We start from the raw sequence: 18,106 nt of genomic DNA, 5'->3' as shown, positions 1-18,106 counted from the left end.
AACTCCACACAGACAGTGACCCGAGGCCGGAATTGAATCTGGGTCCCTGGCGCTGTGAGGCAGCAGTGTTAACCACTGTGCCACCATGCCGTCCCCAAGTTCAAGGCCAAGCAGAAAAATGTTAAAACGCTGTCGAACCAGCCCAAGCTTCATGGAGGTCCAGCTTGGGGGCCATGGATGTGTTCTGAAAGCACCCTCACGCTCCCACCCGGTCAGTACAGCCGACCTGCCGCGATTTGACAAAGTGGATCCAAAATTCAGATCTCTGCTCCTTTTTATTTGTAGGTGAGGCCAACGATAAAAACATCCAGGTGGTGGAACTGCCAATAGTTGACAGCCTGCACCCGCGACCGCCATACCTGCCCCTGGCTATCCCCGAGGACCTCGCAGGTCGACTGACTCACCTGCACGGCGATCCATCGGTCTGGTGGGTTTCGCAGTTCGTCAAGTACTTGATACGTCCGCAAACCTGGTTGGAAAAGGAAATTGAGGAGGCGACGAGAAAGCTTGGCTTCAGGCATCCAATAATTGGGTAGGAACTGTTCTAACTGCGTAAGTACAATGTGTGTTAATAGATAGCTGCTGTTGAGGCAAATTCTTGAAGCTGCACTATTACCCCTTGCACTATTATGAAGTAATTAAGTTGAATGAGATATTAGGTCACTTCTGTTGGACGGCACGGTGGCACAATGGTGAGCACTGCTGCCTCACAGCACCAGGGACTTGGGTTCAATTCCAGCCTTGGGTCACTGTCTGTGTGAAGTTTGCACGTTCTCCCCGTGTCTGCGTGGGTTTTCTCCGGGTGCTCCAGTTTCCTCCCACAGTCCAAAGATGCGCGGGATGCATGGTACCATCCAGATGTTCTTTTAACATCTGGATGGTGCCATGATGAAATGCAGTCTTCCTCTGTATTCGTACAATGACAATCTCCTTATCATTATCTGTGTTCATTCTGTATCCATCCTTCATTCCACACTCTGCACTGCAGTATAGTTGCATTGCAAATCTGTGAAATTATTATCGAATAGCAGAGGACAGCGAAGAAGGTCTTGCGGTGCAGTGGGTTAGTGTCCCTGCCTTTGAGCCAGAAGCCCTGGGTTTGAGTCCCACCCCAGGACTTGATGGCCAAGGAAGAACAGGTTAAGTGGGTCAATCTACAAATCCTTCCGAGCACACGAATGGCTGGGTGGTAAGAGCGGGAGAGACTCCTGGTCAGCCACGCTTGGTGTAGAGTGGCGCCCATCAAGCGGCAGAGTGGCACAGTGGTTAGTGCTGCTGCCTCACAGCGCCAGGGACCCGGGTTCGATTTCTGGCTTGGGCCACTGTCTGTGTGGAGTTTGCACATTCTCCCCGTGTCTGCGTGGGTTTCCTCCGGGTGCTCCGGTTTCCTCCCACAATCCAAAGATGTGCGAGTTAGGTGGACTGGCCATGCTAAGTTGCCCCTTGGTGTCAGAGGGGCTAGCAGGGTAAATACGTGAGGTTATGGGGAGAGGGCATGGGTGGGATTGTGGTCGGTGTAGACTCGATGGGTCAAATGGCCTCCTTCTGCTCTGTAGGGTTTCTATGATTTTAAGCTATAAGCCCCCTGGTGACAAACGAGTGACCTATTCCAGGAATTACTAGCTATGGAAAAAGTCTGCCTTATTATACCACTAGGTACGGGAAGAGAATTGGAATTGGAACAGAGGACAGCTCTCCCCGCTTCCCTCCTGTCTTTCTAAAACCCTCCTTAAAGCCACGTGCTTTGGTCATGTCTTTGATCATGCATCCTGCTCTCTCTATCTGGGTCAGCATGGGTCATATTCCCAATACCCCCTTACTGAACCATCTTGGATACTTTCTACATTAAAGTCGCTATATAAATGTGGAGTTGTTGGCGGGTTGCCATCAGTTCAACAATGCAAAAATAAATCAAGTTGCTTTTGCCTTCCTTTGGAAAGTGAAACGAGAAAGATAAATGTTTATTTTTATTCTCGTACAATTGAAGTGCAAAAATAAAAATAAGATATTTTTAAGTACCTATTAAGACTTCAGATTCTTATCAGTGTCATGGGGCAGTCCACCTCCATTCTAAATTCAGTACACGGTAGAAACTTCTGTGAGTATAAAAAAACATCATTTGGCAGCAGCACAATGTACCTTATTCCATTTCACTGAACAGCAGCCACTATTACCTTGCACCCATTTCTATATTTGCGTCTGATCCTGGCATGTGAAAAGCTCGGCAAGAGTTGGTACTTTCCATCCTCCGCTGCCAATCCAAATCTGCCAGAACCCAGTCATAGATCATAGAATCATAGAAACCCTACATTGCAGAAACAGGCCATTCAGCCCATCGAGTCTGCACCGACCACAATCCCACCCAGGCCCTACTCCCATATCCTATACATTTACCCGCTAATCCCTCTAACCTACGCATCTCAGGACACTAAGGGGCAATTTTAGCATAGCCAATCAACCTAACCCACACATCTTTGTACTGTGGGAGGAAACCGGAGCACCCGGAGGAAACCCACGCAGACACGAGTCTTTGAATTTTAGTGGCAATAGCCTGCTGTAATGACTTCAGTCAGGCCTTTGAGGTTGGCCTATTGGAGTACGAGCTCCCTGATTAAGGATCCAATTCATAGAAACCCTACAGTGCAGAAGGAGGCCATTCGGCCCTTTGAGTCTGCACCAACAACAATCCCACCCAGCCGCTATCCCCATAACCCTACATATTTACCCCACTAAGGGCCAAAGGGCCTGTTCCTGTGCTGTAATTTTCTTTGTTCTTCTAATCCCTCTAACCGACGCATCCCGGGACACTAAGGGCCAATTTAGCATGGCCAATGCACCTAACCCTAATTGATGGGCCAATCAGGGAGTCTTTGCCTAGTATTTAACCGGGAGTGTCAGTTCCTCTGGCACCCCCGGAGGTAGACTGCTGACTGCTAGCACGCTGTGTACTGCTGTTAGAGTTTGTAAATAAAGGGGTTTTGGTGAAGGGACTTCTGCCTCCGCAGAGTATTACACCTCCCAGCCACAAAGCCGAGATTAATTCTGGCCATTGGCTCAAAGACCACTTGCTTAAAGTGAAATCTGCAGCTGCATGGTCACTGATGCAAATCAGCCCCCCGGTAGTAATGGAGACACAAGCGGTTACGTAGGTACCGCTTGCTTGAAGAGTATCACTGACCGATTCTGCCAAATGTAATGCACGGTGGTTAGCACTGCAGCCTCACAGTGCCAGGGACCCAGGTTCAATTCCGGCCTCAGGTCACTGTCTGAGTGGAGTTTGCACGTTCTCCCCATGTCTGTATGGGTTTCCTCCGGGTGCTCCGGTTTCCTCCCACAGTCCAAAAGATCATAGAATCCTTACAGTGCAGAAGCGGTCATTCAGCCCATCACGTCTGCACCGGTTCTCTGACAGAGCATCATACCCAGGCCCTAACCCCGCTCTATACCCAGGTGGTTGGCAAGGTAGCTCAGTGGTTAGCACTGCTGCCTCACAGCGCCAGGGACCTGGGTTCGATTCCTGGCTTGGGACACTGTCTGCGTGGAGTCTGCATGTTCTCCCCGTGTCTGTGTAGGTTTCTCCTGGGTGTTCTGGTTTCCTCCCACACTCCGAAAGACGTGCTGGTTAGGTGCATTGACCCGAACAGGCCCCACAGTGTGGCAACTGGGGGAATTTCACAGCAACTTCATTGCAGTGTTAATGTGAGCCTTACTTGTGACTAATAAATAAACTGAACTTAAAAACTTAACCCCACAGATTTAGCATGGCTAATCCACCTGATTTACATATCTTTGGAGTGTGGGAGGAAACCGGAGCATCCGGAGGAAACCCATGCAGACACGGGGAGAAGGTGCAAACTGCACACAGACAGTGACCCGAGCCGGGAATCGAACCCGGGTCCTTGTGAAGATGTGCGGGTTAGGTGCATTGGCCATGCTAAATTGCCCGTTAGTGTCAGGAGGATTTGCAGGGTAAATACTTGAGATTGCGGGAGTGGGGCCTGGGTGGGATTGCTGTCGGTGCAGGCTCGATGGGCCAAATGGCCTCCTTCTGCACTGAAGGAATTCTATGATTTTGTATCCCCAAATTAAAAATGTTCCAAATTTAGAATGTTTCCGGACCGTTCAGTGGCAACACGGGCACTATATTGGCTGAGTGGCAGCAAGCAGTGGTGGTGGGCTGTAGTGGAGTTCCCGGGGAGGGGGGGGAGGGGGTTGTGGTTGAGGGCAGTGTTTCCTCTCCTGATAGTGACCTGGAGCTTGGCCTACAGGGCATGATTTCAAAATATGTGGACGATATGAAATCTGGGAGCATTGTCAACTGTGAAATGGATTGTGTAGAATTTCAAAGGGTTGCAGACACATTTGCGGAATGGGCGGACAGGTGGCCGATGAAGCACAATGTGGAGAAGTGAGGAGTGATTCATTTTGTTGGGAAGAGCTCAGAGAGACAAAATAAAATGAAACATGCAATTCAAATGGTGTTGCAAGGGTGGGTGCCTGGGGCTATATGTGCATAAGTCATTGACGGTGGCAGGACAGGTTGGGAGAGTAGTTACTGCAGCACACACAATCCTAGCCTTTATTAGTAGGAGCACAGAATACAAGAGCTTGGAGGTTATGTTAAACCCGTATAAAACACTTGTTCCGCCTCAGCTGGAGTATTGCATCCAGTTCTGGGTTTCGCACTTTGGGAAGGATATCACGGCTTTGGAGAGAGTGCAGAAAAGATTCTTGAGAACAATTCCAGGGATGAGGAATTTCAATTACGAAGATAGATTGGAGAAGTTGGGATTGTTTTCCTTAGAGCAAAGAAGGCTGGGAGATGAGATGAGAGGGCGGCAAGGTGGCACAGTGGTCAGCACTGCTGCCTCACAGCGCCAGGGACCCAGGTTCAATTACAGCCTCCGGTCACTGTCTGTGCGGAGTTTGTACATTCTCCCTGCGTCTGCGTGGGTTTCCTCCGGGTGCTCCGGTTTCCTCCCATACTCCAAAGATGTGCAGGTTAGGTGGATTGGCCATGCTAAATTGCCCCTTAGTGTCAGGGAGATTAATAGGATAACTATGTGGTGTTACGGGGATAGGGCCTGGGTGGGATTGTTGTCAGTGCAGGCTCGATGGGCTGAATGGCCTCCATTGTAGGGTTTCTAATGTATGATGTGGAGATGCCGGCGTTGGACTGGGGTAAATACAGTAAGAAGTTTAACAACACCAGGTTGGACTTTAACCTGGTGTTGTTAAACTTCTTACTGTTTCTAATGTATGACAGGGATATTGAAAATCATCGGGCTGAACAGGGAGAATCTGTCACAATTCAGGAAAACATCGAGAACGAGAGGCACAGATTTAAAGTCATTCGCAAAAGAAGCAAAAGCGACGAGGGAAATCTGTTCACGCAGCGAGTGGTTGGGGTCTGGAATGCGCTACCTGGAGTGTGGTGGAGGCAGGTTCAATCCAGGCTGCAAAAAACAATTAGCCGAATATTTGAAAAGGAAGAATGTGCAGATTTACGGGGAGAAGGTGGGGAAATGAGTGCACACACGATAGGCCGGACGGTCTCCTGTAATTCTGCAGGAATTCTTTACAGAGCAAAATTCTGCTTCAAATTGCCATTGATGTGCGCCAGCTCAGCCTGTTCCTCCTGTCAGTCACTGAGTCATACACAGCAACAAGGTGACCAATATTATCATGTACTGGGCTCCGTCTTGTTTGAGATGTCTGTGTGTGTCTTTGAGCGTCTGCGTGTGTGTGTGTGTATGTATCTGCATGCGTTGTGTGTGATGTGCGTCTGCGTGTGTCTCTCTCCATGTGTGTGTCCATGTGTATGTGTCTGCATGTGTGTATTTTTGTGTATGTGTGTGTCCGCATGTGTGTGTGTCTGCGTTTGCATGTGTGTGTCTGCCTGTTTGTGTGTTTTGTGTGTGTGTCCCCGCGTGTGTGTGTCTATGTTTGCGTGTGTGTGTCCCCGCGTGTGTGTGTCCCCGCGTGTGTGTGTCCCCGCGTGTGTGTGTCCCCGCGTGTGTGTGTCCCCGCGTGTGTGTGTCCCCGCGTGTGTGTCCCCCCACGTGTGTGTCCCCGCATGTGTGTCCCCGCGTGTGTGTCCCCACGTGTGTGTGTGTGTGTCCCCGCGTGTGTGTCCCCACGTGTGTGTCCCCACGTGTGTGTGTGTCCCCACGTGTGTGTGTGTCCCCGCGAGTGTGTGTCCCCGCGAGTGTGTGTCCCCGCGAGTGTGTGTCCCCGCGAGTGTGTGTCCCCGCGAGTGTGTGTCCCCGCGTGTGTGTGTCCCCGCGTGTGTGTGTCCCCGCGTGTGTGTGTCCCCGCGTGTGTGTGTCCCCGCGTGTGTGTGTCCCCGCGTGTGTGTGTGTGTCCCCGCGTGTGTGTGTCCCCACGTGTGTGTGTGTGTGTGTTTCGTGTGTGTGTATCTGCCACATGTGAATCATACTCTAGGGCTTGGCTGTGAGGCTGTGATGTCCCCTGCTGTGAATTGCCTGCCAGTGTTCACAGTCGGGACTCACATGAATCATGGATACATGAGTGAAGTACCACAGGGTGCACGTTGCCATGCAACCGCACTGCAGACAGGAGCACGGGGGGGAGGAGAGGAGAAAAGAAGGTTTTGTTCAGTGTGCATGTTTCTCTAATTAAAGTTCAGCTGGTTACTTTTGCTGTTTTGATTTTCAAATTTACCAAGAACACCAATGCGTAGATTTCCCTTTGGTGGTTTTGATCACTGAATCAGCCTCATTCTACCCAGTCGACAGGGTCCCTTCACCTCACTAAATCATTTATGAGGGTAAGACATGCGATCATTAATACATATCACTTGAAGATGTAGTTCAATTAGCATTAACATCTTCCTCTGTCACTTCACATTTGTCCGTTTGAGTGTTTATAAAATATATTTATTTATTCACAAAAGATCTCCTGGCGACAGGATTATTTACTGGTAACAAAGGTCACATGACATTAATAGCAAAATGCTCTAACTCTTCTTTCTTCAGCCTGTGAGAAGCTGATGCTTTAAGCGTGAATATTAGATTGCAGGGAAGATAAATTTGTGAAGATCACCCAGTGATACAGCACAGAGGAGGCCATCTGGGCCATTGTCTCTCTGCTGGCTCTGTGAAATAGCTACCCAATTAACACAATTACCAAATTATTATTTCCCAATTAGTACCACTACCCAACTAGCATTATTACCCAATTATTACTATTACCCAAATATCATTGTTACCCAATTAGTACCACTGCCCAATTAGTACCACTACCCAATTAGTACCACTACCCAATTAGCATTACCCAATTAGTACCGCTATCAAAATTAGTACCACTACCCAATTAGCATTATTACCCAATTAGTCCTATTACCCAACTAGCATTACCCAATTATTACTATGACCCAAATATCATTATTACCTAATTAGTACAGCTGCCCAATCAGTACCACTACCCAATTAACGTTATTACCCAATTAGTACTATTACCAAATTAGCATTATTACCCAATTAGTACCACTAGCCAATTAGCATTATTATGCAAATAGTACTATTACCCAATTAGTATCATTACCCAATTAGCAATATTACCCAATTAGCAATATTACCAAATTAGTACCACTACCCAATTAGTACCAGTACCCAATTAGCTTTACCCAATTAGTACTATTACCCAATTAGCATTATTACCCAATTAGTACAATTACCCAATTTGCATTGTTACCCAATTATTACAATTAACTAATTAGTACCACTATCCATTTAGCTCTACCCAATTAGTACCATTTCCCAATGAGCATTATTACCCAATCAGCACTATTACCCAATTAGTGCCATTACTGACTTAGCATTTTTACCCAATTAGTACCACTACCCAATTAGTACTATTTCCCAATTAGTGCAATTGCCCAATTAGTACCACTAGCCAATTAGTACCATTACACAATTAGCACTATTACCCAACTAGCGTAATTACCCAATTCGTACCATAAGCTGGTGGAGACAGGATGGGCTGAATGGTCTCCTTCATGCTCTAACAATTCTGTGACAAGTCTACATTATGTTACATCTCGTGTGGTTAAATCACCTGCTCAGATGGTAATTACCTCATTGCTTTCTAGAACATGTTCCTACTAAATCTTCAATATGAAGAGCGAGGCCGTCATGTTGTTAAAGGAGAAGCCTTCTGGGCAATGCTATAGCCATCCTATAGCAGCCACTAAAACTCACACCTTTTGACATATTTTTTAACAATCTAATTCACCTACTCGGTCGTTTGAGCTATGTGTTCATAAATGATCTATTTTGATGTATCGTAAAATCATAGAATCCCTACAGTGCCATTCGACCCATTGAGCCTGCACTGATTCTTTGACAACATTCCCACTCAGGCCCTAGACCTGAAACCCCACGTATTTACCTCACTAACCATCCTAAACTACACATCCTGGGAGACGAGGGAGCAATTTAGCATAGCCAATCCCTCTAAACCACACATCCTGGGACACTAAGGGGCAATTTAACATGGCCAATCCCACTAAATTATGCATCCTGGGACACTAAGGGGCAATTTAGCATGGCCAATTCCCCAAAACTACACACCTTGGGACACTCAGAGGTAATTTAAAATGGCCAATCCCTCTAAACTGCACATCCCAGGACACTAAAGAGCAACTTAACATGACCAATCCACCTAATCCGCACAACTTTGGAGTAGCATCAAAAGTCCTTTGCTTTTGTTTGTCTTCACCTCTTCCATCCTCATCCCACTAATCTGACCTTCCATCATTGAGCAGTTTCCAATAGCAACCGCCAGCTTCATAAAGCAGGGAAGCAAACGGAGCTTGGATTTTGGGGGAAAAGCTGACCTCTTTCTTTCCTCCCCAGTGTTCATGTACGTCGCACGGACAAAGTTGGAACTGAAGCAGCCTATCACCCGATTGAAGAATACATGGTGCACGTGGAAGAACACTACAAGTTTCTCGCTCGCAAGACTGAGGTTGACAAAAAAAGGGTTTACCTTGCCACGGACGATCCTACCCTACTCCAGGAAGCCAAATCAAAGTAAGCAGCTTCCAGCACCTGTGGATCAACTTTAAACTTAAAGTTTACTTATTATTCTCACAAGTAGGCTGACATTAACACTGCAGTGAAGTTACTGTGAAAATCCCCGAGTCGCCACACTCCGGTGCCTGTTCGGGTTCACTGAGAGAGAATTTAGCAGGGCCAATACACCTAACCAGCACGTCTTTCGGACTGTGGGAGGAAACTGGAGCACCCGGAGGAAACCCGCGCAGACATGAGGAGAACGTGCAGACTCCACACAGGAAAATCCCACCCGAGGTCAATGGGCCTTTCCGCCCTTTGCCCACTACAATTCCTGTGGCGGGCGGAACAAAAAAATTCACCCCTTGGTGTCAGGGGGATTAGCAGGGTAAATACATGGGGTTACAGGGATTGGACCTGGGTGGAATTGTTGTCAGTGTAGCCTCGATGGGCTGACTGGCCTCCTTCTACACTGAAGGGATTCCATGAAAATACAGCTACGAGTGAATGGATATGTAGCTAAAGAATTTTATTCACTTGAAATGAAATAACACCCAGAAGAAAAGGGACCAACCAGAATAGAAACATAGAACTAGAAGCAGGAGTAGGCCATTCGGCCCTTTGAGCCTGCTTTGCTATTCTTTTTGACCCTGGCAGATCATCAAATTCAATATTCTGATTCCCCCTTCCCCCCCATATCCCTTGAGCCCCAAGAGCTATATCTAATTTCTTCTTGAAATTACATGTTTTGGCCTCAACTACTTCCTGTGGTAGTGAATTCCACACATTCACCATTCTCTGGATAAAGAAATGTCTCCTCACCTCAGTTCTAAAAGGTTTACCCCTTATCCTCAAACTATGGCCCCTAGTTCTGGACTCCCCCACCATCGGGAACAGTCTTTCTGAATCTACCCTGTCTAACCCTGTTAGAATTTTATAAGTTTCTATGCGATCCCCTCCCAATCTTCTAAACTCCAGTGAATAAAATTGTAAGAGACTGACAATGAGGAAAGCAAACTGCAGTTAATTTTATTCAGATCATGAGTTTGGGTCCATACTTCTCATTTCCATTTTCAGATGTGTAAAAAGAACATACAGGAAAAGTAAGAGTTTGTTTCCTTATTTGGTATGGGAACTAAATCTCAAAATAGTGTATGAAATGTGTACGATGTTGAATGTTGATTAGGGTATGGGTGCACCGCATAATTTTACTAGCAGCAAATGTATTATTAAATTGTGCCGAATCTGTGTGCACTCCCCAGGCATGCAATCACGGCAATATATTGTCACAACTTTGCAATGTCAACTTGCATTTATTATGTTCACAATTACTTAACTGGTGGAATATTTCAGCAGTTTTCTTATTCCCAAGAACCCAGGCATTACATTTGCACAGTTCCTTGGCAACACCAAGTCTGGAAACTGCTCTGTAAAATCTTGGAAGTCTTCAATTCAAACCTCACACTAATTGGTCAAATTGAAGGATTAGCACTGAGGTTACAGCAGGAATTGTGGCCAGGCAGCTTCTAGGAAGAGCTGGAGTACTGTGTACAGTTTGGGTCCACTTACTTGAGGAAGGATTTTGATTTGATTTGATTTATTATTGTCACATGTATTAACATACAGTGAAAAGTATTGTTTCTTGCGCGCTGTACAGACAAAACATACCGTTCATCGAGAAGGAAAGGAGAGAGTGCAGAATGTAGTGATACAGTCATAGCTAGGGTGCAGAGAAAGATCAACTTAATGCAAGGTAAGTCCATTCAAAAGTCTGACAGCAGCAGGGAAGAAGCTGTTCTTGAGTCGGTTGCTACGTGACCTCAGACTTTTGTATCTTTTTCCTGATGGAAGAAGGTGGAAGAGAGAATGTCCGGGGTGTGTGGGATCCATAATTATGCTGGCCGCTTTGCCGAGGCAGCGGGAAGTGTAGACAGAGTCAATGGATGGGAGGTTGGTTTGCATGATGGATTGGGCTACATTCACGACCTTTTGTAGTTCCTTGCTGTCTTGGGCAGAGCAGACGCCCAAGCTGTGATACAACCAGAAAGAATGCTTTCTATGGTGCATCTGTAAAAGTTGGCGAGATTTGTAGCTGACATGCCAAATTCCCTTACTTTTCTAAGAAAGTAGAGGCATTGGTGGGCTATAGTGTCGGCATGGGGGGACCAGGACAGGTTGGTGGTGATCTGGACATCTAAAAACTTGAAGCCCGCGACTCTTTCTACTTCGTAAGGATGTAGTTGCATTTGAGGCAGTTCAGAGGGGGTTCACTAGATTGATTCCAGAGAGGAGGTGTTTTGCTATGAAGAAAGATTGGGCAGTTTTGGCCCATATTCTCTGGAGTTTAGAAGAACGAGAGTGGATCTAATTGAGGTATATAAGATGCTAAAGGGGATTGACAGGGTAGACGTAGAGAGGATGTTTCCTCTTGTGGGGCAATCTTGAACTATGGATCCTAGTTTAGGAGAAGGGGTGGCAGATTTATAATGGGAATGAGGGGAAATTTTCTCTCACAGGGTGGTGAATCTGTGGAATTCACTACCTTAGAGTTTTTTATTTGTTCATGGGATGTGGACATCGATGGTTGGGCCAGCATTTATTGTCCATCCCTAGTTGCCCTTGGAGGGCAGTTGAGAGTCAACCACATTGCTGTGACTCTGGAGTCACATGTAGGCCAGACCGGGTAAGGATGGCAGATTTCCTTTCCTAAAGGGACATTAGTGAACCCGATGGGTTTTTCTGATAATCAACAATGGTTTCATGGTCATCGGTAGATTCTTAATTCCAGATATGTTTTATTGAATTCAAATTCCACCAGCTGCCATGGCGGGATTTGAACCCAGGTCCCCAGAACATTAGCTGAGTTTCTGGATTGATAGTCTAGCGATAATACCACTAGGCTATCACCTCCCCGGTGGAGTGTGGTGGATGCCGGGACATTGAGTAAATTTAACAACGAGATGGACAGATTTTTAATTCTTATGTTCTTATCCTGGCTGCTTCCTTCAGCCAAGCTATCTGCCCTTCATTGTAACGCATCTTATTTCTGCCACCCATTAATGGAACAATATTAATTCCATAATATTATCTGAGCGTATGAACAAGGACCAGGAGGAGGCCATTCAGCCCCTCGAGCCTGCTCCGTCATTTAATAAGAACATGGCTGTTTTGATAGTAAGCTCAAATCTGAATCCCACCGATGACATATTGCCCTTGCTTATCAAGAATCTATCCACCTCTGCCTTAAAAAATATTCCAAGACTGCTTCCACTATCTTTTCTGGAAGAGAGTTTCAAAGACAAACCACACTCGGAGGAAACAGTGCACCTCATCTCCATTTTCAATGGGCAACCCCTTATTTTTAAACAGTAACCCCGAGTTCTAGTTTCTCCCACAAGAGGAAACATAGAAACATGGAAGATAGGGGCAGGAGGAGGCCATTCGGCCCTTCGAACCTGCTCCGCCATTCATCATGATCATGGCTGATCATCCAACTCAATAACCTAATCCTGTTTTCTCAATTAATTAATTAATTCCTGTGGTAATGAGTTCCACAGGCTCACCACTCTTTGGGTGAAGAAATGTCTCCTCATCTCCGTCCTAAATGGCCGACTCCGAATTCTCAGTCCCCTGGTTCTGGACACCCCCCACCCTCAGGAACATCCTCCCTGCATCAACTCTGTCTAGTCCTGTTAGAATTTTATATGTCTCTGAGATCCCCCCTCATTGGTCTGAACTCTAGGGAAAATAATCCTAACCTAGTCGATCTCTCCTCATACATCAGTCCCGCCATCCCTGGAATCAGCCTGGTAAACCTTCGCTGCAGTCCCTCGAGAGCAAGAACATCCTTCCTCAGAAATATTGGAGCAGCTGGCAGTGAATTCAGAACATGACTCTTGGTTGACCATTATGTTCAATTGGCTGCCTATTTTTCATCCAACCCTGCCTTGTTATTGGTTATAAATCCAACTGAATACACTAATATCATAATGCCAGCAGTATCTGTTGAACAGCCGTGATCGGCTGCGCAATGATACATTCCACAGTGGGCACACATACGTATCACTCAAAGTGCTCTGTCCGTCAGTCAGTCTGTGCAGAAAGAGACCATTCGGCCCATCGAGTCTGCACTGGCAACAATCCCACCCAGGCCCCATCCCCGTAACCCCACGTAATTACCCTGCTAATCCCCCTGGCACTAAGGGGCAATTTACCATGGCCAATCCACCCAACCCGCACATCCTCGGGTCACTATGTGGAGTTTGCACGTTCTCCCCATGTCTGCGTGGGTTTCCTCCAGGTGCTCCGGTTTCCTCCCACACTCCAAAGATACGTGGGTTAGGTTGATTGACCATGCTAAATTGCCCCTTAATTTCAGGGGGTTAGCAGGGTAAATAAATAGGGTATGGGGATGGGTCTGGGTGAGATTGTGTTCGGTGTAGGCTCGATTGGGCCGTATGGCCTCCTCCTACACTGTAGGGATTCTATGATCTTTGGAGTGTGGGAGGAAACCGGAGCACCCAGAGAAAACAGACACGGGGAGAACGTGCAAACTCCACACAGACAGTGATCCAAGCTGGGAATTGAATCCGGGTCCCTGGCACTGGTGAGGTAGTGATGCTAACCACTGTGCCACAGTGCCACCCAATTGTGCCAACATGCCAAAAGAGAAAATGCTGGAAAATCTCAGCAGGTCTGGCAGCATCTGTGGAGAGAAAAGAGCTGACGTTTCAAGTCCAGATGACCAGCTGCCAGACCTGCTGAGCTTTTCCAGCGTTTTCTCTTTTGGTTTCAGATTCCAACATCCGCAGTAATTTGCTTTTGTGCCACTGTGCCACCCAGTTTGTTTTCATGCAATCAGTTAACAATTTTTCAACGGACAGACTGTTAAAATGCGATTCCTCAGCAGAACGGCTGTGAGTATTAAATCATCTCTAGTATCCTTCAATGCTGTCTCCACTTACAGGTATAAATTGCAAACAAGATTGAAATAAGTTAAACAAAGAAAAATATCTTACATAATTTCCCCGTATCCCCATTTATTTACCCTGCTAGTGCCTGACACTAAGGAGCAATTTACCACGGCCAATCCACCTAACCCGCATGTCTTTGGAACGTGGTAGGAAACCGGAGCACCCGGAGGAAACCCACACAGACACGGGGAGAATGTACAAACTCCACACAGTCAGTGACCCGAGGCTAGAATTGAACCCAGGTCCCTGGCTCTGTGGAACAGCAGTGCTAACCACTGTACCACCGGTTGTTCGAGAACCACATTTTCGTAGCTGTCGTTCTTGCCAAAATTTGACCAGAATGACAGACACAATTTAACACGTGTACGACACTGCTGAACTGGACTGGCCGCTGCAGGGGGTGGAGCTGTATGGTTGTTGGACCAATTATAAATAATGGCCACTGGAGAATAATATAGGACGCAGGATTTCTGACTGTTTTGTGCTATTTTCACTGGAGGTTACGACTGTATTTGAAGATTGAGACATTGTGTAAACCCACTTTTCTTTCTCTGTCTCTTTCTTTCTCTCCACCCGATTCCACACTCCAGATACCCCGACTTCGAATTCATCAGCGATAATTCCATCTCGTGGTCAGCTGGCCTGCACAACCGATACACTGAGAATTCGCTGCGAGGAGTGATTCTAGACATCCATTTTCTGTCTCAGGCGGACTTCTTAGTTTGTACCTTCTCATCACAGGTATGACGGTGAGGCGCACGCACACGGGAGCGGCAGAAAAATTCACATCTTTAGCGCGCGTTACCTCAGGCGTGGCCAAGGCACACAAACATAGAAAATAGGAGCAGAAGGAGACCATTTGGCCCCTCAGACCTGCCCCGCTATTGAGAAAGATCGTGGCTGATCTCTATGTCTTTCCCAGTCTCCATTTCCATCAATCTTTGATTCCCTTGCCTGACATATCGCACTCGTTATGCTCAATAATCTCAACATTTCAGAAACAGGAAAGAGATCAAAGAAACAAGAGGGGGCCTCATTATTCAAATAACACTCTCCCTCACATTGTGGCGGCACGGTGGTTAGCACTGCTGCCTCACAGCGCCAGGAACCCGGGTTCGATTTCCAGCTTGGGTCATTGTCTGTGTGGAGTTCGCCCCGTGTCTGTGTGGGTTTCCTCCGGGTGCTCCGGTTTCCTCCCACAGTCCAAAGATTTGCAGGTTAGGTTCACTGGCCATGCTAAATTGACCCTAGTGTCAGGGGGTAAATAAGTGGGGTTACGGGAATAGGGCCTGGGTGGGATTGTGGTCGGTGCAGATTCGATGGGCCGAATGACCTCCTTCTGCACTGTAGGGATCCTATGATTCTAAGTTGAGGCCTGTAGATAGCAGGTGATATCTTCCATAGACATTCCTCTGCACTGAGGTGGGAGAAGGTGCGCTTCCAGTTAACACTTAATCCCCTGAATTGGTTTTGTTCACCTGAAGAGGAAGAGAGGAACTTTCCGGAACATAAACTCAAACCTGTTGAATGACAGGTTGATGATGGCACAGGACCATGCTTTTTTTTATTCGTGTCACAAGTAAGGCTTACATTAACACTGCAATCAAGTTACTGTGAAAATCCCCTAGTTGCCACACTCCGGCGCCTGTTCGGGTACACTGAGGGAGAATTTAGCACGGCCAATGCACCTAAGCAGCACATCTTTCGGACTGTGGGAGGAAACCAGAGCACCCGGAGGAAACCCACGCAGACACGGGGAGAACGTACAGATTTCACACATACAGTGACCCAAGCTGGGAATTGAACCCGGGTCCCTGGCGCTGGGAGGCAGCAGTGCTAACCACTGTGCTACTGAACCCGGAGCTTCTGGCTCAGGGACAGGTACTCTAATCCACTGCGCCACAAGACCTCCACTCGAGCTATTAATGGGCGGTAATCAGAAACCAGCCCTTTCCAAAGAATGATGATAACCCGGAAGTGATTGCAAGACAACTGTACGCTTGAGGAGCGTGCGTGATGAGATTGATTGCTCGTGTACCATGGCATTAATTGGGTCACTGTCTCTGTGGAGTTTGCACGTTCTCCCCGTGTCTGCGCGGGTTTCCTCCGGGTGCTCCTGTTTACTCCCACAGTCCAAAGATGTGCGGGTTAGGTGGATTGGCCATGCTAAATTGCCCCTTAGTGTCAGGGGGACTAGCAGGGTAAATACATGGGGTTATGGGGATAGGGTGGGATTGTGGTTGGCTCGATGGGCCGAATGGCCTACTTCTGCACTGTAGGATTCTATGAATCGCCAGTTTTGAAGTTGCCCCTCCTCATTTCCGAAATCAACCCTTCATTATTAAAAAACATCTCCAGTGCTTTGAGGGAAGATTGGATAGGGTGTGGTTGTTATCCTTGGAATAGGAGAGGCTGAGGAGAGATTTGATTGAGGTGTACAAGGTGAGGGGTCTGGGTGGGAAAGACTGATTCCCCTTCGCAAGGGGATCAGTGACTAAGGGGCGTAGATTCAAAATGTTTGGTCGAAGATGAGGAAATGTTTTTTTTTACCCAGAGGGTTGTAGGAGCCTGAAAGGATGATGGAGTCAAAAACGCTTCAACTTATTTAAAAGGTGCCCAGATATTCATCTGAATTCCCGTAACCTCCAGAATTACAAACCAAGTGCTGGAAAAAGGGATTCGGCTGAGCCGGTCTGCTTTTCTGCTAGCGCAGTTTAATATTTATTTATTAGTCACAAGTAGGTTTACATTAACACTGCAATGAAGTTACTGTGAAAATCCCCTAGTCGCCACACTCCAGCACCTGCTCGGGTACACTGAGGGAGAATTTAGCACCTAACCAGCGTGTCTTTCGGACTGTGAGAGGAAACCGGAGCACCCGGAGGAAACCCACGCAGACACGGGGAGAATGTGCAAACTCCACACAGACCGTGACCTAAGCCGGGAATCGAACCCGGGTCCCTGGCGCTGTGAGGCAGCAGTGCTAACCACCGTGCCGCCCCATGATATCTCCATTGGTTGACACACTCGCCTCTAAATCACAAGGTTCTGGGTTCAAATCCCACTCCAGGGCTCGGACTGTGGGAGGAAACCGGAGCACCCGGAGGAAACCCACGCAGACACGGGGGGAACATGCAAACTCTGTACAGGCAGCGACCCGAGGCCGGGAATCGAACCCGGGTCCCTGGCGCTGTGAGGCAGCAGTGCTAACCACTGTGCCACCGTGTCGCCCATGAACAGGCATGATGGGCAGAGTGGCCTCCTCCTGTTCCGGAAATCGTGCTAAATTTTCTGAATATTTGGAAAGGACGAATGTGCAGGGGTGTGGGGAGAGGGCAGGGGAGCGGCAGTACGTGACTTGCGCCTTGGAAGAGCGCAATGGATCAAATGGCCTCCTTCTATGCTGTAATGACTCTGTGACTCATCCTGTGAACCACCCTGCGCCCAGGCAGTAATTGGGAATGTGACTTGATTGGCGAGCCACAGAATTCTTCTTCAACTTTCTCTGTTTGGGAGAGAGCTGCTGTTCTCTTCATCTCAACCCTTGTGTCATCACCATGGCGATGATGTTGATCAAGGCCTTTCTCTTCTCAAATGTCATGTGGGAGGGCTCGCCAAGCTGGCTAAATTCAGGAGCAACTGAGCACTGCTCTGGACTCGGATACAGAATCTTAGAATCATTGAAGTCACCACAGTGCAGAAGGAGGCCATTCAGCCCACATATCAGAACTCTCAGCAGAGAGCTCCCTGGGGGTGAGGGGGGGGGGGGGAGGTTTGGGGTTCAATACCCACAAATAATGAGCATCCAACTGAGAAATTCTATCATTTATTGTGAGACAAATTGAATACAAAAGCAGGGAGGTTTTGCTTCAGTTGTATAGACCATAAGATATAGGAGCAGAATTGGGCCATTCAGCCCATCGAGTCTGCTCCATCTTCCAATCATGGCTTTAAATTTCTCACCCCCATTCTCCTGCTTTTTCCCCGTTACCTTTGATCCCCTTACTAATCAAGAACCTATCTATCTCTGTCTCAAAGACACTCAATGACCCGGCCTCCACAGCCTTCTGTGGCAATGAATTCCACAGATTCACC

General features: G+C 47.4%; 1 protein-coding gene across 11 annotated transcripts in view; it reads left to right on the top strand.

Moving 5' to 3' along the window:
* The window catches only part of LOC144506952 (alpha-(1,6)-fucosyltransferase), a 646,707-nt gene that overhangs the window by 616,048 nt on the left and 12,553 nt on the right, over nucleotides 1–18,106 (top strand). For all 11 annotated transcript variants that reach the window (XM_078233392.1, XM_078233382.1, XM_078233383.1 and 8 more), the window contains 3 exons: nucleotides 286–532; nucleotides 8,880–9,056; nucleotides 14,602–14,752. In XM_078233392.1, coding sequence (XP_078089518.1) covers nucleotides 286–532; nucleotides 8,880–9,056; nucleotides 14,602–14,752 — 575 coding nt within the window. The remainder of the gene's footprint in view (nucleotides 1–285; nucleotides 533–8,879; nucleotides 9,057–14,601; nucleotides 14,753–18,106) is intronic.

This window comes from Mustelus asterias, chromosome 18, assembly GCF_964213995.1.
Source record: "Mustelus asterias chromosome 18, sMusAst1.hap1.1, whole genome shotgun sequence".
In the NCBI taxonomy this organism is placed as follows: Eukaryota; Metazoa; Chordata; class Chondrichthyes; order Carcharhiniformes; family Triakidae; genus Mustelus; species Mustelus asterias.
Note: the sequence above shows the minus strand (reverse complement) of the source record. Positions and strands in the feature narration are given on the sequence as shown.